The following is a 22,786-nucleotide window of genomic DNA, read 5'->3' as shown; positions in this document are numbered from 1 at the left end:
GTTGCTCCTCTACCCGCCAACTACCGTCAACAAAAACCGCAGGACGTGGGGGTGTTGGTTGCTGTGCAGCGGACTGATGAAGACCCGATGTAGAGGGCAAGAAAGAGAGTGTGTTTAGAATAGATTAGAATAAATTTAACATTTTAATAACTAGATGACCGAATTAATAATAAGATTAAAAATTAATCTTTTGAAATAATAAAAAGAAAAATATAACATTCTAAGTGCAACTGAAAAAACTATATCATATAGGACCTAGCAATTACATTCATATTTCATTTTTCAATTGAATATCTACATAAATAAAATTTGCATGAATCCGAAAGCAGGTTAGCATAAATGGATAATAAACAAATCCGACCCGGTCCACAAAATGGTATTACGGCGCGAAATGTGTGAGTGTGAGTGTGTGACGGTGGTTGTAGTGGTTGCAGCGTGCAGTAGCAGCTCCAACTGAAAGCAGTTAACGATGAAGTCTCCATCGACGGTGGTGGTAGCGGCGGCAATAGCAATCGCAACCGTAACGTTATTCTCCCTCGTTCCCTCCTCATCGTGCCACTCCCACTCCCAATGGCAGATCCTCACCAAACACAACTTCTCCTCCCAGATCCGTCTCCACCGCCACATCCTCCTCCTCGTCACTGTCCCCTGTAACCAACTCTCTCTTCCCTCCTCGTCGCTATGCATATTCCATTCTTCCAAATTCCAATCCTAACATTTTCTCACTTCGATTTTTGTAACCGCAGGGTCTGGCGAATCTCGCTCCCTCATGAACGATGTCTCCGTCGAAATCGCCGATAACCGCCGCGAGTTCGCCGCTCTGAAACTCATGGTCATGCACAGGAACGCGGAGAAGGTGCTTGCGGATTCGGTTGGTGCTGGTGAAGATGGAACGACGGTTATTTACTTTCATGATTCGGTGTCGTACAAGTACCGGGGAAGACTTGCGGCGAAGAATATACTGTCTTCGTTGCATCACTATGTATCCCTAGCGCCAGAGGAGGTTCCCCTCAAAGCCCTGAAGAGTCCTCAAGATCTCAGAACTTTCATAGATTCAACTGATCAGGCTCTGGTTCTTGTTGATTTTTGTGGATGGACGCACAAGTTGGTCGCCAAGAGCAAGAAAAACAATGGAACAGAAAATGGTAATTACTCTACTCTATCATATTTATATTTTTCAGTTCATTATTTTTAGTGTTTGTGTGTGAAGCTCTAGAATCAATTCTAGGGAGAAGCTATAAAATGTAGCTTATGTAGTTATGGTGCTTTGGGTTGTGTTCCACAAGCAATCTAAACAAGCTGTTAGATGTAATTTTCCTTCTAAACGAAGTGTAGCTTATGAAGTTTTCGTGATTTGGATTGTGTTTCACATATATTTTTGTATGCTTATATGTGTAGCTATGTTAGTTGGAGTGTTTCCATCTTCAATGGTTGTAGCTTTTATCAGAATTTTCATTATTGGGCATATTCCTTGTAGGGGATGGCATTGGGAAGGGCTTTAGTGAAGAGGGTGATAAAATACCGGTGTCGAGGGGGAAGACTAACCAGAAGGTGGCTGGTACTATCTAAGTGCATTGACAATGTGATTCATTTTTAGCTTAAATAATAAAGTCATCATTTCATCCTTTTTTTCTGTTTTCTATTTCTTTTTCCTAAATTCGAAGGAGGGCATGTGCAAGGCTGAACTCAGCATCAATAAAGGGTTTTGTGAAGCTCCTAGGATTGGTGAATTTACCTCAGTAAATGATGGTCATTTGGAGGGCTGCAAGAATAAGAATGGCCATGTACTACATTCCTGTTCATTTGAAGATTATGAACGTTTCCGTTCTTTCTATGTGAAATTCATGAATGTTGTGAGAGAATTCTATCTGCCTCTGGAGCGCCATAGATTTGGTCTGGTTTCAGATCAATCGATGCTTTCATCCCTAGGTGTTGGTGATTCTGGTGGTTCGTGGTTTGCAGTTCACTACCTAGCTGGATGTTCACGTTGTTCTAGTATTATTAAAGAAGAGGATAGCTTGGGCAATGTTTTACGGACGAATAATAATTTTGTCAAAGAGGTGAGCAAAATCTTTCCAACGTTTGTTCCACGTTCTGCAATGTTTGTAGTTATGTTATATGCCATGGCTCCCTTATCCCATCTCTTGTATCTTGCCTTGACTCAATTATCCTAAAAGCTTAAACAGATACACATGAGTGGTTTTTATATTACAAATTTAACAGTTATATTGTAGACTGTAAAGTAGTTTATTTAACTAATGTTGGCACACCATCAATATGCAGCTATACATACTTCTTTTAACCAATTGATCCATTTTTGGACTTACACTGTTTTATTGTTATCTTTTAGCTGGAAGGTAATCGATTTGATCAAGAGGCCATTCTACCAGCAAATAAGCCATCTGTACTTCTATTTGTTGACAGGTCATCAGACTCCTCAGAAACTAGGGGGAAAAGTATGGAAGCTCTTAAAGCTTTTACAATATTGGCACAACACTATGTGAATCCAACTGGTCAGATGAACAATGGTAATCATGGGAAAGTTTCAATCCGAGATTATCATGGCTTGAAGAGTACATATGATCTTCTAAGGTCAAAGCTCTCTATGCAAGCTCAGAAGATTAAACTAAACGACAAGGTGTCTTCCATCATGATTATAAATGAGGGTAAGCAAGTTAGTTTGGATAATGTAGCTTCTGATCTACAAGGGAGTTCTTTGAATGAGATCTTGGCTAACCTTCTCCGGAAAAACAAGGATGGAAAACTAAGCTCTTTAGCCAAGGATTTAGGTTTCCAACTTTTATCTGATGATATAGACATCAAGTCAGCTAATACACAACAGCAGTTGCATTCAGAAGTTCAGTTGAATCACGTTTCGACAGAAACTTCTCAAGAAAGGCATTCAGATACCGTAATACTGGATGATGATCCGTATAGATCTGCCACAGAGCTTGAGGAAAATCCCAAACTGACTGAGCTAGATTCTCTTCGAAATGAAGTCAAGAGAACTTCTATTGTCTCAAGTGAAGAAATAAAATCTGTACAATCTGAAGAACCTATTGCCGATCATGAACTTCCTAGTGCTGAAACAAAGAGACCAGAAAAAGATGGTTCTTCATATGGAAATGAGCACGGAGGAGAACAGGCTCGTTTTCGTGGTTTTAATGGTTCCTTTTTCTTTTCTGATGGTAATTACGAATTACTTAAAAGACTCACTGGTGGTTGTAGAGTTCCATCGTTGGTGCTAGTTGATCCCTTTCAGCAGCAACATTACGTTTACCCTGAAGAGAAAGGTTTCAACTTTTCTTCACTGTATGTTTTTCTTTCTAAGTTTCTCAATGGTACCCTGCTTCCATATCAGCAGTCAGAACACGTCCTTCAAGGCCAAAGAGATGCCCCCCATCCTCCATTTGTTAATTTGGATTTTCATGAGGTGGATTCTATACCTCGAATCACGGCTCACACTTTCTCTGAACTCGTGATTGGTTTCAACCAATCTAACAAAGATAATACTTCTAATGTATGGAATAAAGATGTCTTGGTCTTGTTTAGCAATAATTGGTGTGGATTCTGTCAGAGAATGGAGATTATTGTTAGAGAAGTATATCGGGCCATCAAGGGCTATGTGGATATGCTGAAGAGAGGATCTTGGAACACGAAAGGTATTTCTGATCATATTTCATCCAGTTAAAATGATTGGGCCTTGTGACTTTGCATTTTAGTAAGCTGGTCAGTAGCTTCTATATTAGCAATTAGCTTTTGCTGTTTCCTTTGCACATACGTGTTCCCATATTTGCATGATCAAATTGATAGTTACTTGATCATGAAATGCTGATTATAACTTTTAATTAGTAAATGAGTTTGACTCTGCACCTCTGATCTTTTCATGAATCTTATTGGTTCCTATTTGGTGGACATGAGAGAGCCAATCTAACAGTTTGACCATGATTTACATAGCAGAAAGTTTGGATTACGTTACGAAGAATCTTCCTGTAATCTACTTAATGGACTGTACATTGAATGACTGCGATCTGATACTGAAGTCAGTAGATCAGGTACTTGTTGAACTATGTTTTCCTGGCATTCGTGCTCTCTCTTGTTTCTATTTTCTTCATGTACTATTGTCACTTTTTCCCCTAAGCATCTTGAGATTACTGGTGGGTTGTATTCATTTGGTAATATTTGGAATACTTGGAATATCAATAGAAGGAATAATTCCTGTCTGGGACACCTGCAAGCATTAAAGGACATAAATGCCTTGGTGAAAGTTTTCTTTGGTTATTTACCAAGTACTGTAATAGTAATTTGCATGTATGACTGTTGTTCATTTATGTTAGTATACTTATAATAACGGAGAATTCTGGATAAATTAGAATAGAATATCAGATGAGATTAATTTAATTGCACTGCAAAAACTAGAGGGATGTTAACATTGTTTAGAATTTTATATATTCATGTTATCAGCAGGATATCATGGAGAAAAATGAGGGTTATTATCTATGATTTATTTGAAACATGCAACATTGAATGAATTTAAGTAGTTAGCTGTCTAGCCTGTCAATTTGAAATGTTATACAGTTAAAAGTTCAAGACATTATAGCCATCTGTTTAAAGTCTCTGGTTAATGTTGTTGAGTGTGCATTTAATATGCAGATGGGGGTTTACCCTGCTCTGATTTTATTTCCAGCAGAAATGAAGAAACCACTTCTTTATGAAGGAGATATGGCTGTAATTGATGTTATGAAGTTTTTGGCCGAGCATGGAAGTAACTTTCATCATCTTGTCAAAGAGAAAGGTAAAATTGGTTGCGATATACTACTACTTTTGTTTGTATGGATTATTAAAAAGCATATGAATCAGATATCCTCGGTGTCAAACTTGGATCACACTGTATCCTATGGCCATTGCCATGTCCTTGTTTCCTATTCCTTTTTATTCCTAGTATCTACTTGCATTGGCCGCCTTTTTTATTCCTAGTGTATCTTCTATTGTCTTTTGCTTTTATTAGCAATGACTTTTAATTCCTTGTCTCCTGTTTAGGCACACACTTAAACATTAACTATCGTTGTCTAAATTCTTGACTTTATCTCATTGTTCCAGTTGCTGTTCTGTGGCAAACTGAAAGAGTAGTCAGGAATGAGAACATATATGATACTTTGCAACGCGATATCCATGAGGAATCACTTCATACACGCAGCAAATATCATGCAGCCACAAGTCAAGATAGGATGCTGGACCTGGTGGTCAGACCTAACCTGATCGATTCACCTTTATCAAATGGACGACTGCATGAAACATTGCCTCACGTGGTGATTGGTTCAGTGCTAATCGCGACAGAAAAGCTTTTGGGGATTCAACCATTTGATGGATCCAAGGTTCTCATTGTGGCAGCCGATCAAATAACCGGATTTCAAGGTCTTATCATCAACAAGCATCTAGAATGGAGCACTGTGCTTCGTAAAATGGAAGGAGGCTTGGAAAAATTGAAAGAGGCTCCTTTGTCCCTAGGGGGTCCAGTTATGAAATCTGGAATGCCTCTTTTATCCTTAAGTAGAACAGTTTCCAGTAATTATTTGCCTGAAGTCCTGTCTGGAATTTACTTCCTTGATCATGTAAATACAACCCGTGCAATGGAGGAGATGAAGTCAGGAAATACACCAGTGGCTGATTACTGGTTTTTCGTGGGATACTCAAGTTGGGGATGGAACCAGTTATATGATGAGATGGCAGAAGGAGCTTGGAACTTGAGTGAGGATGGAATGAGACATTTAAATTGGCCATGACCAAATTGCGGGGTATCCATCATCATATCTGATGTATCCTTTATAGAAATAAAGCACATATAGTAGAAATCCAGCATAGGAGATTCATAAAAAAGGCTTTACAGGTGCAGAATGAGGAAAATGTGTGCCAGGGTAAGTAATTTAAAGTTTTGTATAGAAATGGTTGCTTACAAATTTACACCACGGCAATGCCTGAGTGTTTACTCGGGGATTAGGATCCTCTCATATTGCATAGTGAAACATTGTATCTATCTCTCTCTTCATTAATATTCAAAGGATCTCACCTATTTAATACCATGTAAAAAGAGAGATAGATATAAAATTTCAACATGAGGAAGTTTCCACGTGAGAGGATCCTGACCCATTTACTCCTTTCCTTTACACTAAAAAGGCTTCGCAGGAAATCTAGCATGGATAACTATTGAAAGAAGTTATTTTTTCCTTGCTGAGATTTGTCTTTCTTCTTACCACTAGAGAGTTTTTTCTTGTATATCTATGTTTATTTCAAGTGTTTCTATGCACAGATAGGATCATAGGATGGAGCAATTTGCTATGGCAGCAGTTCTGTTATATTTTTGCGGGGGAAACTTTACTTGAGTCGCCTAGGTTCACAAGCTGACGATGGAGATGGGAAAAAGGATTGCCAAAATCTTGATAGATTTTTCGGTTTTCCATATTCAGTGAAATGATTTCTGCTGAAGTTCCTTGTTACCTTATAACTTAAAAGAGACACACAAAGCGAAAAGTGCATGTGTAATATTGTTCTTTTTGACAATTTTGTATCATAATTTCTTGCGCAACTAGTCAAATTAGTATATCATCGCTCACTAGTCCTTGAATTGTGGAAATGACACTAACTCTTTTTGGGTCAACACTAACTTGAATACCTGTTCAAGTCATATTGGCCAATGAATGTATAGTTTGTTAGCCACATTCAACTTCAACAACCCTTCAAAGTTCTTTCACATTTTATGCTTTCACAGTCACGCATGGGTGCTTCAACCCAAAAAACAAAGATATATCTCAAATCTCAATACATAGATTCCTAACACATCCAAGCATATTCTCCGTGATTCGAAAAAAGTAGAAATCTCCTTGAGCTATTTTTAGTAATTTTAAAATAAGTAATTATTTCTATATTTTTAAGTGAAAAGTAATTCTTACATTTGTACACACGCGCAAATTAATTTTTACTTTTTTAAAAAGTCTCTTAAAATTATATTAACCTTTTATTCAACTTTAAAATACTTATTATGACATTCCAAAAAAAAATACTTATTATGAAGTAGACATAAATGGTCTTTTTTTTTTTATAATTAATTGAAAAGGACATAAATGGTCACAACAGAACAGAATCGCCATGGGCCACACTAAAATAGTCCTTGCAGAGCCACACTAAAATCGCCAGAACATTCAGTAAAAAAATTAAGAAAAATACTAGTAATTCAGAACAGAAACAAACGACAAAATGACAAAATATATTCTTTTTTTTTTGGTGAAAGAGAAATATTTAAAGTTATTACCTTTTCCATAATATATCATGGGCAATATTTTCTATAAGAGGACATTGTAGATGCTAACACATTCCTAAGATTTTACATCACATCTCCCTCGTACACAATTATAGCTATTGGTTTTTACAATCAATAGATAAAAAAATAAATTATTAAACTGAAAAATATTTGGTCATCTGACTCCTGCAAAAATGCTATAAAGGATCTAAATTTCATTCCTTACACGTAATCCACTGTTGAATCCAAATTATATTTTATTCGATTTCCAATTTTACACTAAACTAAAAATATTGATAACGATTCCTTCCTTATTTACTTTTTTTTTTTTTGAAAGATTCCTTATTTACTTAAAACTTAAAGATTTTTGTCTTTCGAAGAAGAAAAAAAAAACTTAAAGATTTTATAATGACGGTCTTGGTACAGTAAATATCTTAAATTTATATTTTTTAAGATAGAAATATAAAGTTTACAAATTAGAATATATATGTACCAAAAAAAGAAAAGAATATATATATATGCTCCAAATCTACGAAAACAAAATGAATATATGTACCAAAAAACATTAGAATATAAATTTTAAAAAAGAAAATTTAGATATAGGTAAGAAAAGTATCTTAAATTAATTATGTTTTTAAGATAAAGATTGGTCAAATCAATTACCTCTGCAGCCAAATCAAAAATAACTAAATATGTGTTGTGAGTGTGATTTTATCTATCTTTGCTATACTCAAATGAACCCTACTGCCAGTTGCCACAGCGTTCTTTAGGACTCGTTTGATCCGTTTTCCTCTCTGTGAGTAACACTTTCTGAGACCTCTCCGTGCGTAACACATTCTTTTTCCTTCATCCTTGGTTTCATAATTCATATGCATTGTGATAATATTAATGATGATGATGGTGATGACATGTTTACTAGCTCTGTAGTGCTTGATGCTGTTTTCCCCTGTTTTGTTGTGTGATTCCTAGTTGAAATGTCTATTTTCTTGTTGTTCAAGTTTGTTTTGGAAGTTCATTGTAATACTTGATTTTTTTTTTTATCTAAAACTTTCTTTTTTGCGTTTGCATTTCCGTATGTTAAAGCCAACGTGTCAAAATCCATCCACGTGTCAAATTCTAGTTTATTTGTTGTTTGTGGCTTGAGATAAGTTATGTGAAGTCACGTTTACGTTGGCTTTGATGCCAAAACAAACACGCGCTAAAATGGAATGTTTTTTCTTCTTCACAGGGTGGACACGCCATTGCCAAAACATTCAATAGTTGAATAATGGCTGGTGAGGCTTCTGGTGACCTAAACTTGTCACGTGGTTCTAATTTTGGAGATGATGGGAGAGTGACTTTGAAGCAGGATTCAGAGACCACGAAGATTCCTACTATGCTGCCTGTTAAGAAGAGACCACTAGATATTGATAACTGCAATTCCTCGCACAGTTCAGCTAAGAAATCAAAGGTGTCAGTATGTGATGATGATGATGATGATGATGATCATATGCCTATTTCATGCATAGTGAAAAGGTCGTCCATTTCAGCTGATAAACCACTTTCCGTGATGAAGAAGCAACAAGAAGTCAGGAGTAATGAGAGACCACTGGATACTGATAACTGCAATTCCTCGCACAGCTCAGCTAAGAAATCAAAGGTGTCATTATGTGATGATGATGATGATGATGATGATGATGATATGCCTATTTCATGGAGAGTGAAAAGGTCGTCCATTTCAGCTGATGAACCACTTTCTGTGATGAAGAAGCAACAAGAAGAGGAATTTGTATGCCCAGTCAAGGAGGAATCAAATCTTGGGAGCCAAGAAAACGACATTGAGTTAAGAGAGAATCGACTTAAAGGCCAACTAGAAGAGTTCAAATCAAAAGAGAAGGAATTTGAAGGTCGAGTGGAGGAGCTTGAGTTCAAAGTGAATCAACTTAAAGGCCAAATTAAGGAGTTTGAATCAAAAGAGGAGCAATCTGTAGAACAAGTGAAGGATCTTGAATTGAGAAATAAGCATTCTGAAAGCCTAATGGAGGAGCTCAAAACCAGAGAGAAGAAACTTGAAGACCGAGTGGAGGAGCTTGAGTTAAAAGAGAAGAAACTAGAAGATCGCGTGAAGGAATTTGAATTAAAAATGAAGGAATTCGAAAGCCAAGTAAAGGAGCATAAATCAGACAAGAGAAGAGAGAAGCAAAATGAAGTATCACTAAAATCAATTGAAGAGGAAAATGAATTGGGTAAATATTCTTCTTTATCCAGCATCTTCATTTCATCTGTTTCTGATATTGATATTTCTAGTCACCTGATCTGCCTAATTTGTTAAAAATATCATTTGTTAGTCAAGTAGAAAAGCTTCTCCAGTTTTCATGTGCACTGCACGAGCATGGACACATGCATTATCAAACTTATTAGGATATATTTTCCTCCCATTTTAAACATTTTCAGAAGCTCTTAATTTGAAAATCTATGATATTGTATCTTTAGCTAAGTGTTGTAAATAATGTTACAGCACTGCAACATAATGAACATATAGATTAGTAGAGTAATGTAGTTTTACTGCTTCAGTTCTAGTGATATGATGATATTTATTTTAACTGAGTACAGAATGGTTTTTCCCCAGTCCCTATGCATTTCAATCTGGGAGAGATTTTTCATTCTTTCATGTTATATTCTATTTTTCAAAATTTCTATTATCTACTTGATATACTGATGCTCCTATAAATATGAAAGAGCTTAATATGCAGTTACATCGATCTTACACAGATAATCAATTGAGTCCCACCATCGATGGAAGGAGTTTGCAGTTGCCACCAAGTGAGAGAACAGATGAACCTGAATCGCTTGAATATAGCATTCTAGATGTGCTCAAAACAGCATCAGATCCATCAAAAGTCGTTTTGGATTTTATACAGAAACCGATTGTTCCACCATGTATGAAGGGAGATAATGCTATAAGCCACATTTTTGTTCTAGAACAACTGATGCATATCTCGCCACATGTTAAACCTCATTTAAGAGAAGAAGCAATGAGGCTAGCACATGATCTGAAAGCTAACATTAGAGAAATTTCTGAGAACTCTTTGGTGGCTCTGTGTTTTCTACAACTCCTTTCAATTTTTGGATTACTTTCTTCTTTTGCTGAAGATGAAGTTTTAGAGATTTTTGAATTTGCTGCTCATCACAAGCAAACTGTCGACCTGTTTCGGACCCTGGGTTTCGCAGACAAAGTCTCTGGTATGTTTACTGAATTATACTTTTTTCATCTCACTCAACTATAGGTTCAATCATATATCAAATGTGTTAATATCAATAGACTAGATTATTAGCTATCTCTGAAATAGGATTTTGTAGTTGATTCATAATATATTGACATTAAAGTGAATATGATGGTTGTATTAATTCTCTAAGCCCAAGATTTGCCTTTGAGAAAGAAAACTAACAAATGTTCATGAAACAGAAATCATATTTGACCTTCTCTTGTTCTCTTTCCTAACCCTTTAGTTAAAGTTTGGCACATAGCTAAAAGAAAACTAACAATTGAGAAAACTTCTATGGTCTGAGTTGTTGGGAGGCTTGGAATTTTAAATTAAGTCCCTTTGCTTAGTTATGGTTAACTATAACTAATTTTCTGGCTGTAATTGTCAGATTTTGTTCAGGGCCTTATTAAGAAGGAGAAGTATTTTGGAGCTGTTAGATTCATTTGTGCATTTAAGTTGGAAGAAAAGAATCAACCTGTTGATCTCTTGCGGAAGTACGCGCAGAATGCAAAACTGATGACTGAGCGCATTTGCAAGAACGCCAAGTCTCTTGAAATCAAGGTTAATTTTTTCTGATTCAAATTCTAGTTTATCAAGTATTCTATCTTCATAGTTCCATGATAGCTAACTATATATATGTTGAATAATGTGAACTCAGGATAATGCCAGAGATCAAGAAATTGCTAGCCTGAAAAGTGTTCAACAATGCATTTCAGACAATAGTCTAGAATCTGAGGATCTAAGTAATGAGATTCAACATCGCATTAATGAGCTAAATTGGAACAAAGGCACTGGTGTTTATAACCTAAGGAAAAGAAAAGCTTCTAATGGACACTAGTTGGGGTACATTAAACTTCTCTGGTGAATTAACAGGATTCTCTATACCTATGCAAATAGTCTGCAAAGAAAAAGTTGGAGACTGAATAACTCATTATAAATTTTCACGGTTATCTTATCTCTTTCTTATTATTTTATCTTTCTTTTGTATTTTGGTTTATTCTGATTTGCCAAGGGCTTAGCTTTGATATGAAGAAATTTTAATAGTAGTACTTATAGATGCAAAGTAGTACTTATCCTCTTACTTCATTCTCCTACTAATATCCTCATACATACGTGTAGAAGGAATTAAATGTTTTGTACACTTCTAAAATACCAAACACAGTAACTTCATTTAATCCATTCTTCATTTGGTGGCGTATAGATGATTTAAAGGAGAATAAATCATTACTATTTGTATTTATAACTTATAAGACTCGATGAAACTTCGATTATTTAAGGGTAATCAAGCTTTATGATGGGTGCTGATACAAGGATAATTTTTTTTAAAGGACAAGTAACATATTACTCTCAATGTAATTAAAACAACTCTCATACACAAATTTATCATAAACACACGGGAATTGTACAGGCTAATTAGATTCAGAAATTTAACAATTTCCCGATGTATCGAAAAAAGATTCAGAAATTTAACAAATTGTTTTAAATGAGATATTCATGCAATGAACACTACACAGTTCTTTTCTTTTAATTTACATTTTTTTTGGGCATGAAAGTATCTCACGGTTAATAGTCATGAGATTTATCTCCTTAAAATTCTAAAATCATGTCCCAACTTATTTTTCTCCATGCATTTCGGATAAAAAAATACCTTTAATTTCAAGGAAAACCAAATTTTTTTAATCAAATTTGACATACCCTTAATTTTATTGAAACTATTAGTTCCTTAACTAAATCCACCCCTCCCCCAAACACACAAAACGAAAAAATACACAAACAACACACAAAATGGACGTGTTATAACCAATTCTCAATTGTTTACAGCCGATCAAATAACCGGATTTCAAGGTCTTATCATCAACAAGCATCTAGAATGGACTCAACAACCCTTCAAAGTTCATTCACACCATTGGTGATTATTGGACCACCAAAAGGTGTCCAGACACCGATTTTTGTGGCGGTTTAAGACGGTCACAAAGTTGCAACCTTGACAAAAATGTATTTGTTGGCAGTTTCACAGTTTTGTGGCGGTTTAAAATCGCCACAAATATTGGTGTCCATGGGTGTTTTTACTGTAGCATGGTTTACTATTTTTTTTTAGGTTTCTGTGATGACTCATCTGTTGAGTCAATCTATCACCTGGCAGTTAGTAGTTAAGCATATATAAACGTTGTACCTTGTAACGAACAACTTGAATGGGATTAATTTAATTCATTTAGAAAGCTTTTAATCACGAATTTGATTAACAAATCAGCTCTAAATACATAATTTTTGAATATTAAGTTCAAACATGGAAATTATTTTCTAAACCAAATCAAATTAATCCAAATCAAATTAATCCTATACTAGTGTTTTTTACCCGTGCGTTGCACGACGATTAAACTTATTGTAAAGATGAATAGTAGTAATATGTTTTAACTTAGTCAATGCTCTTTTCAGTAAGTATAACAGATATGAAACCAAACATATGTTCAAAACATGTAGATGAATGGACCACAGTAAATATATTAATTTGATAAAGTTGTAGATACCTCACAATGTCAACACTTGAATAGTAATAAAAATCAAGTTTTTAAGTAATGAATTACATTGAAATTGAAATAAGATAAACGTAACAATGAAAGCAACATGAACCCTTATTAGAAGTTGTAGTCCATGATTAATGATAAAAATTTCATAACCGATCTTGTTGTCAATCAAGTATATTTGAGCTATAGAACCTACAAAGGAAAAAAAAAAATTATAAGTGTAATAATCAGTAACCAATACAAATATAAACTGTGTATAATTTGAAAATGTTAAACTAACTTTATAGAAACGTCAATAAACCTTCAAATTAGATGATCAATAAACTGCTTGATATCTTTTTATGCTGTCAACAATAAAGAGAATAACCATATCAGTTTTCCTATTACTAAAAACTAATGGAGTTTTGTCAATAATGCTGGATCCTAAAACAAAAAATTATAAAATCAAAGATATGGATTATAACCACTCTAAAAAATCATATACATTACCAATGATTGGAGAATTTTCATTGTTTGAATGGGATTGACATGCTTTAGCCCTTGATTTTTTTGCACTGCTATTGATAACTTGTTGGGAGTGGTGTTTCGAAGAGCTCTTTGTAGGAGTTGAGAATAATTTTCTTGAAATTGAAGCAGGTGTATGTAGAGCTTGAGTATTGATATCTAAGGTAGAACAATTGGGGTTGGATGAACTTGATGATGTACCACAATTTCTTCTATTTGATAATATTGCCTTTCTCTTTGCCCTAGCCTCACCAGAACCCCCTCCTTGCTCGGTTCCATGGAGTACGTGAATGCAGAATGATGCTTACCACCGTGTATTTTATATATTTTTTGGGACGAAGTTTTTAATTGATTCCTAAACGCTTTTCCTTTCGTAATTGATTCCTTACATAAATGCATTTATTTGTTTCCATAATTAAAAATAGAAATTATGGAGTAAATTTTGTTACACTAATTGTGGCTATAACTTATGAGGGACGAAAATTTGAAATTAATGACTTTTAAAATTGTTTCCAAAATAAATTTATTAATGAAAGATTTGTAACAACAATATTATTCTCTGGTCGTATTAATTTTTCCTTAAATTTTGAACTTGATTATTTCAATAAATTAGTTTTTATTACAAAATACAATTAAGAGCATTTATAATTTTACACATAACATAATACTAATACTATCCCACTGATATTGGTGGCACATCATGTTATGAAACTATGATATGCAGGTAGCAAACTTTTTTTTTAACTTGACACATTGATTTTCCTGAGTGAAGCTCTATTTTTAAGAATTTTTCCGTTTTTTTTAATTTAAAATAAATCAAGCAGAGATCAGATTTTGAAAAAAATGCTTTAATTCAATTTTTAATAAAATATTTAAAAAACGAAAATTTATGTCAAATCAATTTATTAAAACAAAAAAAGTTCTTTAGTCTAATATGATAGAGTTCATGACCCAACATAATGAGTAATTATAGGAAATGAGAAGTATTTCGAATTTTTTTGAAAAATGATAATCAATGATATATGTATTCAAATTTTATGTTAACAATTAATGTGGGCTAAAAAACAATAAAAATAAAATCAGCATTCAAAAGACTTTTAATAATGGGTCTCCATAAAAAACTGAAATCAAAATGAGCTTCTACTATTTTGGTCCAAATTAATAAGAAAGTGACACTTGTCAGACAAAGAGAAGGGTTGAGGAAGGATTATTCTTGGAGTGCTAAATCATGTAGGTAGGGCTCATAACCTTCCTCTTTTCTAAAGTATATAGATTTGAATGGGTCGCAGAAAGATACAACATGCACTGAAAAATCATTTTGCGGCTGAAAGATGATGAAAAGAGAAAAATAGCTTGTCAGAACTTAGAAATATATGGTCTCAACTCTCATGTGTCCTCTAGAAATAAACACGAGCCACACACATGAAGATAAGGTTAAAGTGTTAAATCAAATACAAAATTGAAATATCCATTTTCTCTCAATTTATCATCCTAACAGTTGTTAAAAGCTGTGTTCAGCTCAGGGAGTGCTATGGAGAAAGCTGGGAATTTGGTATCCTCAAGGAACTTCAACCCAATATTCAATCCATGCCACCCTGCTGCATCCAATTCCAAGGTCAAAAGCTTCAGGTTGCTCTCTCAATTGCACACTTACAACAACAATTCCAGTATTACAGCTTCTACCAAAAGAAAGGATAACTTGCACTCTCCATTGGTAACTAACTTTTCTCTCCCATCTCTTTCCTTTAGGTCCTTTTGGCTGTTTGGAATAGCTCATTTTATAGTATAAATGCTTATGCAAATATTTGGGAGAGCTTAGTATATAGTTTACAGTCTTCCTTTAAGTTGTTTTGCGCCTATTTTTATAAGTTGTTCAGATTAGCTTATGAATAAGAACTTATATTTATTCATAACATGTTTTCAGCTCATTTTAGTAAGTTTCCAAATTAGCTTATGGATAAACGCTTATATGATAAGAGCTTATTGTCATAAGCGCTCTTAGTTCCGCGTCTTATCTAAACCCCACTTTTCATGATCTTGGCATGAATTTTCTTATATCTATGATCCTCTCATAAAAAATAAATGTCTGTCTGATTTTAATTCTGGGAAAGGGAAAGCAAACTCCTCTATTTTGCCTCCTATCTTTTCTCTTGAACATGTTGAATATCAAATAGAAGTTTCAATGAACTGAAGTTTTATAAATACTGTGTTGGGATATCTGTTGGCACCAGTACAAATAGATGTTAGCCGACACTTTAAGACAAAAAATGAACAAGGCTCTTCTTATGGATCGAGATTAAAGCTTGTTTTATTGCACTTAAGTAGTATCCCAACACAAATTTGGATATTTTGCGGTTGAATTTTCCTAAATTCACTGAAGTCACTGTTTCATAACCGTTTGTTCAAGATCTGGCGTCTTATATTAAAAGAGATTGGTTATACATCTGAAATTCTAAACTATCCGATCTATCCAACGGCTGATTGTAGTGAATTTCGGAAAATGTGACTGCAAGGAAGTTGCATCCTCCAAACACACACTATGTGCTGGAAATAAGTTAGAGATACTTTAAAGGACTTTCCAGCCAAGGGATCCATCAAGTTTCTCTTACTTTTTCTCTCAAAATCCCACATGAAGTGCTTTCAAATCGCCGATTTCCAAACATTCCTGTAATAAGTGTAAGTTCCTTTTACTATTCCTTTTGAAATCCGTGTGAATATGCTTTCACATGGAATTTAACAGGTTCCGACATCTAGCCTAGAATAAGTGAGGTTAATGTGCATAACATATGTATGTTGTAAATCTTGTAACACAGCTAATGTCTAAGATTTATTTACTATTCTTCCTACAAAGTAGTTTGCAGTTAGTCATTTTTTTAATGGTATTTGCTCTGGGATCCAACCCAGATTGGGAAGAAGAACACGAGTAAGGCTGCTCGCCGTCTGATCACAATATCACCAGGCGATGGCAAATATCATGAAGAATGGACTAGTGACTATCTCGTGTCTTTGCAAGACCTGCAGTTGCAGGACTTGATTGAAGTAGAAGATGATCCAAACAAGGATGCAGAAGTAGTCATCAACCTCTCCATCCAAAAGGTAGTTCTGCTTCCAAATATTTTATTTTGATAAGTGAATGAAAAACTGAGATTTACATTGTGATTGTAAGGGAATATGAAACAAAAACAAAAGTCTTATTTCATTCAGTGAGGTCCGCTATCTAGATCACTGATTCATTTTCATGATATCAGTCAGTTTTACATCGGTTACCGAAAACCTAACATAACCTGCCTCCTTTATCCGGGCTTAAAACTGGCTATAGAAGCAAAATAAATGTTTGTGCATTTTTTCCCCTTTTTATGTATTGAATTGTACTCTCTATCTTCATTGACTATAATGCTCCCAAATTTCAAATTAATTGTTTAGTCACTTGTCAACTCTTCTAAATGGTGATACCAGCATGCTAGCTTTGGCTTGTCGGTGGATGGAAGAGTCACAACATCCTTCACTAGAAAATGTAGCATCTGTTCTTCCCCATATTGCCGACAGGTATTTCTTTCATCATGAACTGATACTAATTAATTTCTGTATTTCAGGTTTCTTACTTGCCCAGGGAAATGAAGATGTCTACTTTCTTATTCAAATTCTATGCATGAGTTTTTTTTATTGTAGTATCTTTGATATTGTGAATTTGATCTCTATCTTACCCTCTTGTGCTTCTTTTTTCAGATTTGTAAGACCTTTTATAAAATATGTATTCATAAAACACATATAGTAGAAAACCAACTTGAAGTTCAAAACTTGAGCTAGTACTTGTTGCGAGGACTTTTTACTTGATAACAAGTCATTGTGATTGTGCCTGCAGGATTAGTCTCATAGCTATAGTCATGAGTGTATTTGATCAAAGACTAGAATATCATGAAAGCCAATCATTTATTGAAGTTTGTGGGCAATTAATTAATGAATAATTTGGTGCAAGTCAAAATTAAGCACATTAAGAAGAAGGCTAGACTAAGCATTTTTTGGAACGACTAAGTACACAAGTACATATAAGAATATCTTGGAATAAAAATGTGTTATTTGGCTTCTAAATGTAATAGCAATTTGATGTTATGCTTCCTATTTGAATATCATGCATATTATCCATACACAGATAATAATTCTTCAATTTATGTATTCTAGGCGATATCCTCCAAATTGTGATTCTGTGAAATGCTGTTTTGATGTGTCCTGCTAAATTTATTCTATGTGAATAACTGTGTTCCTTAACTAATAATGGCTACAGATTGACGCAAAATTTAATGTATGGGTTCTCATGGAAAGTAGAGATAATCGCAAGATACAGCAGCTACCTGAAATTGGAGGTGACCCTTCTGTAAGTCTCTAAGCTCAGTTAGTTTCAATTTTTGTCTCTATTTTTTGTATATAGATAGGAATGCTCTAAAATACTTACCATCTAAAATCTAGCTTGTGCTTTCTTCTGTAGAACACCAAAAATCATTTGAACGTTCCAAAAGAATACATTTATGGTTAAACTCATGTTCAAAGCAGATTCTGTTCTGTGAATGTTGTTGCCAAAATAATAAAGGTTAACCTAACACAGCTCTTCATGCAATACAGGTGATGTATGTTAGACCAGGATATGAAGTTGATCTCGATTCTCTTGTACAAGACGCCATCCGATTAAACTCCTCAGTAGAAGTATATTAAGCACAATTAATCATGATTTATAAGTTATGTTTCAAAATGCTTACAACTTACAAGTTGTACCCATAGTTTTACATTTATATTATTTTTTGCAGGACACATGCTCGGAGTTATGCGAGAAATCTGAGTATACCATACAATGTAAGCATTTGTTATCTGAAAACTTCAAGGCCACCAACACGGCCATGGTTGATTACTTTACTTTCTTTTACCACCATTTTCTTCAATACAAGGAACTAACAAAACAACTTTAAAAAAATCAACAAAATCTTACCAAAGGTTGTTTTAATTTTCCAGTTACAACTGGACAAAGTGAGGCTTCTATAGACAGAAGGTGGTCTAGACTATTGGAACTGAAGAAAGCTTTATGATTTATCATGGCACAGAATAAGAAGTTTCATGTATAGAATAATCGTCAGTTCACGTATAGATTGTAAGTATAATGAATTGATGAACAATATTCTCCTTTTTGAAATGTACACCATTTCTTTTCTATTCTTTTTTATACTAAATTGTCATAGCAATTTGGACGTGAAGCGCCGAAGGCCAGAGGTCTACCACAAAGTTTCGACCTAGGGTCACTTTTAACCACTACAACAAATAAATGTACACCATTACTGATGAGTGCTGGGATAATCAAGTTTACATAAATCTGAGTATGAACACTTCTGCAGACAGTGGACAATATTAATTTATGAAACAGTTCAGGTTTTTGGACTCTCAAATACAAAGGAGATTCTTTTGAAGTTTTATTAAACCATGACTTTTCAAGTCTCATGCATCTATTCTATTATAATATATTAATTCTGAAGCGCAAACCATAACGATACCATATAATCTCTTTACTTTTATCTAAATCTTCCATGTCAGCATTTAATCCTGGTTGGCAATCAGAAAATATGTATGCTTCCCTCGACAGTAGCTTGCTGACTGTGATTGAATCATCTTTGCACTCACTATTGGATCTCTTTTCAGGATTTATACTTTGGTTCACTTTTTAGGCTATTGAGCAAACCATACATTTACATGTACCCAATAGGCAAGAACAGTATGCAACATGTGCTAATGGCTTCATTTTCAATTTCTCAATAATTTAGGATAAATGATTAATTGAATTATCTTTTTGCCTTCTCTATCTTTCTCGATGTATTTTTATCTTAATACAAGCAGTTTCTCTTTATCTCTTCATTCTTTTTAATAGCTTTACGTTCGGTTTGCAAAATAAATGGACACCACCACGGTGCCTGAAGTAATTCTCCAATCCTCCGTCGAGCAGCGGAGGATGCAAGTGATGGACCTCAGCACGTACTGCACCAGAAGCAGCAGTATGTTTAGTACATAAGGTGCAGTCCTTGAGGCCGTCAGGGTTACAAGCATGTTGATGCTGCTGCTGCATATGAAGTGGAGCAGTCTGTAGGAGTAGCCATAACGCCTTAACAGAAGCACTCCAACTTGGACTAATTGTATCCAAAGATGACCTGTTTGTTAATTCCAAAGTGTGGGTTATTGACAACCATCCTAAACTCTTTGTTCCTGCTCTGTAGAAATTTCTAAGGTGATGATCACAACTGCTTTAACTTTAATTTATTAATTGGAATGATCATTTGTATGATTTTGTACATCAATTTATACTTCATCATTTAATTTTTAAAAAGCAAAGCTGATTTTCTGTTTATACAACTTAACCTCATTTAAATAAAGAAAGGTAATATTGGGGTGAGTAAATAGTATAAATATATCCATTAAGTCTAAAAATGACATAAGTAAAAATGGGGGAAAAGTAGCACACTTGGTGAATTAAGGGAAATGAAGGGATTTGCAGGGTGAAAGACGAATGAACTAATTTACTTACAATTAACAACTAATTTTTCCTATAAAAAAACATAAGTAAAAACGAAAAACTATAAACAACTAGAAATGTGATGAACTCTTATTGCACATTCGCGTAAAATGAGGATGATAAGTATAATTACGCCAAAACAATTTTTTTTTCCAGATTTTAGAACATAAAATAGGAAGCAACTTAAAGTTGTGTTTTTCCTTTTCCCCTTGTAGTTTTTGCTTTAATAATGTTTGGTTCACACATGATTTCCATCTCTATCTTGGGTAAGTATGAAGAGAAAAGTGATAAATAAGTGATATGATATGTGATATGACAAAAAATGCAAAAAAAGATAGAAATAAAAATATGTGGAAATATGTAAAATGAAAAAGTGGAGTGTGAATGTATAATTTTGTTTTTTTTTTTCTTCTTCTCAAAACAGGAGAAACACGTAAAAAGAGCACATTTTCATTTATGGAACTTGTAATCATGGTGTAGTTTGGTACTAATGGGCCATACCATGTGGGAGTGTTTTTGAAAAAATTAGTTGGGGAATGTTGTGCCAATCAAACTATACGTCGTACCAACAAGCTATCTTACACTAGTAGCTAGTGTATGCTCAGCATACGAGTACAGTGTGTATTTTATCTCACTACGAGCTATCCTTTATTGCAAGAGGAAATACAAGGTTAATTAACTATGTATTCCCCTTTCTTGAAAGCATATACTCACTAATTAATAAGAGATGACCATAGAAATCGTATAACAGTTTCCTCTCTCTGTATTTGATTTAGTCAAGCAAGGAAATACCTTACCTCATGAAACTATGTACTGTATAACTTTTATCATGGTTCTTCATGATCAAGATTCAGAGTACAAATTATTTCAAAAAAAAAAAATTCAGAGTACAAATAGCTGATGAAGGGATCATTGGATAAGGCCCCAGATGTCACTACCTCAGGGGAGGAAAGAGATTTCGATAATCTGAAGTGGGAGGAAGGTGAGATAAGGCAAGTTTACAAATAGTCTAAGATGATGATGTGTATATTTTGGAACATCAACATGCATGTGTCCATCAATATTTATTATTCCAGGACCAAGACCACCAGGACACAATTTATTATGTCGGATTTTTTCGTGGAGGAAACGCATAACAATTAAGTCCAATGATCCACACCAATAAGTAAGCATTAAGGTGGGCACAATGATTGTCTTGACTGAATAGTCAATACATGTGATGATGTGAAGACTCATCAGAACTTTAGCATTGGACACGGCACATGAAGGTTGAACTATCCAACCGACTTCCATTAGTATAAATAGGACATGCCATAGGGCTTGGAAGAAATAAAAACAGTGTGAGAAAAATTAGGGAATAGCTCCAACGAGCTTAGTAAGGTTAATGAGAGGCAAAGTGTGAGAGAAAAATGTAGAGTTTGTGTGTGTGCCAGGTCCATGTTCCTGAGCACGGTAAAGGTGCAAACAAAAGCGCCAGAGAGTGTGAGGTAGAGAAATTGAACAAGTTTTAGCAAGCTTGAGTTCTGTTAGATCCGTGTATGTAATATGGCTATGAACAAAACCAAAAATATTGTGTTATAAATTAATTGTTCCCTCATCTCATCTCGTCATATATTTTTCAATCCTACAATTATAGATCCCACGAATCTGCTCTTATCTTGGTCCACTGAAGAAGATTGCTGCAACTAGAAAGGTGTTCAATGTACACCTCTCTTGTTTTGATTTTATCTATCCGGATGAGTATGGCTATGCAACTTTTCGTGTCAAATGTTTAGGGGGTAAGATCAACTGCTCTCTTGAAACTTGATTTCCTAACCTTTTTAGACTTGAGTCAGAATGCCTTCCAAGCTATTCATTTTGAATTTGTCCTTAGATTTGCAAATAGTAAGAGATCTCCTAAATTGTCACTTAAAGCCTTCTCCTCCCTAACAAAATTTTTCCAGTCTTGTTCACCTAGATTTATCATACAATAATAACCTCCACATGGACAATCTTAGGTGGCTTCCAAGTTTTTCTTCTCTGAAATATCCTTGCTTGAGTGGAATAAATCTCTCCACCGAAACTCTTTGGCTTCAACAGATGGCTATGCTCCCTTCACTCACGGATCTAAGGTTAGATGAGTGTGACCTTAGTCGGATTAATCCAACTCTTGGGTATGCCAATTTAACCTCACTTGAAGTACTTGATCTTCCTTATAACCGTTTTTACTTCGAGATTCTAAAATAGTTGTTTAACCTTAGTAGAATTTCTGAGTTGTACCTTAACGACAATGATCTGAGAGGCCAAATACATGCAACAATGTTGAATTTCCAACATCTAAAGTGTTTTGAATTGTCCCATCTACTTTGGAATAGACTCACTTTGACTATTCAAAACACTTTAGATGTTGGAAATTCAACATTGGTGCAGGTATTTGGTCTCTCAGATCATTGTCGTTAAGGTACAACTCATAAATTCTACTGAGGTTAAACAACTATTTTGGAATCTCGGAGTAAAAACTGTTATATGAAAGATCAAGTACTTCAAGTGAGGTTAAATTGGCATACCAAGAGTTGGATTAATCCCAACTGAGGTCACATTCATCCAACCTTAGATCCGTGAGAGAAGGGAGCATAACCATCTGTTGAAGCCAGAGAGTTTTGTTGGAGAGATTTATTTCACTCAAGCAAGGATA

General features: G+C 34.6%; 4 protein-coding genes across 9 annotated transcripts; all 4 read left to right on the top strand.

Annotated features, from left to right (window-relative positions):
• Positions 1-310: 310 nt before the first annotated feature.
• Positions 311-6,657, top strand: LOC130747661 (uncharacterized). 3 transcript variants are annotated; one of them, XM_057600654.1, is made up of 9 exons: positions 311-650; positions 747-1,145; positions 1,478-1,551; positions 1,665-2,060; positions 2,351-3,662; positions 3,958-4,055; positions 4,654-4,795; positions 5,101-5,915; positions 6,308-6,657. In XM_057600654.1, the coding sequence occupies exons 1-8, from the start codon at positions 470-472 to the stop codon at positions 5,781-5,783; spliced, it is 3,285 nt and encodes a 1,094-aa protein (XP_057456637.1). In that variant the 5' UTR covers positions 311-469; the 3' UTR covers positions 5,784-5,915; positions 6,308-6,657. The 3 variants fall into 3 exon arrangements, with proteins under 3 accessions (XP_057456637.1, XP_057456638.1, XP_057456639.1); XM_057600655.1 differs by having other exon boundaries at positions 312-650; positions 3,961-4,055; XM_057600656.1 differs by lacking the exon at positions 311-650 and having other exon boundaries at positions 990-1,145; positions 1,478-1,558.
• A 1,904-nt stretch (positions 6,658-8,561) lies between these two features.
• On the top strand, positions 8,562-9,605 carry LOC130745061 (uncharacterized). Its single transcript, XM_057597207.1, has one exon. The coding sequence runs from the start codon at positions 8,562-8,564 to the stop codon at positions 9,603-9,605; it is 1,044 nt and encodes a 347-aa protein (XP_057453190.1).
• A 400-nt stretch (positions 9,606-10,005) lies between these two features.
• On the top strand, positions 10,006-11,377 carry LOC130745060 (FRIGIDA-like protein 3). Its single transcript, XM_057597206.1, has 3 exons — positions 10,006-10,516; positions 10,928-11,100; positions 11,198-11,377. The coding sequence occupies exons 1-3, from the start codon at positions 10,006-10,008 to the stop codon at positions 11,375-11,377; spliced, it is 864 nt and encodes a 287-aa protein (XP_057453189.1).
• A 3,486-nt stretch (positions 11,378-14,863) lies between these two features.
• On the top strand, positions 14,864-19,931 carry LOC130747660 (large ribosomal RNA subunit accumulation protein YCED homolog 2, chloroplastic). 4 transcript variants are annotated; one of them, XR_009022446.1, is made up of 9 exons: positions 14,864-15,001; positions 15,087-15,282; positions 16,473-16,664; positions 17,025-17,114; positions 17,851-17,940; positions 18,186-18,266; positions 18,368-18,413; positions 18,570-18,705; positions 19,474-19,931. XR_009022446.1 is itself a non-coding variant. In XM_057600653.1 (8 exons), the coding sequence occupies exons 1-8, from the start codon at positions 14,991-14,993 to the stop codon at positions 18,641-18,643; spliced, it is 780 nt and encodes a 259-aa protein (XP_057456636.1). In that variant the 5' UTR covers positions 14,864-14,990; the 3' UTR covers positions 18,644-19,042. The 4 variants fall into 4 exon arrangements, 1 of the variants encoding a protein (XP_057456636.1); XR_009022445.1 differs by lacking the exon at positions 19,474-19,931 and adding an exon at positions 18,810-19,042; XR_009022444.1 differs by lacking the exon at positions 19,474-19,931 and adding an exon at positions 18,794-19,042.
• Positions 19,932-22,786: the final 2,855 nt, after the last annotated feature.

The sequence above is a fragment of the Lotus japonicus genome, chromosome 3 (assembly GCF_012489685.1).
Source record: "Lotus japonicus ecotype B-129 chromosome 3, LjGifu_v1.2".
In the NCBI taxonomy this organism is placed as follows: Eukaryota; Viridiplantae; Streptophyta; class Magnoliopsida; order Fabales; family Fabaceae; genus Lotus; species Lotus japonicus.
This window is presented reverse-complemented; position numbering and strand designations above follow the sequence as displayed.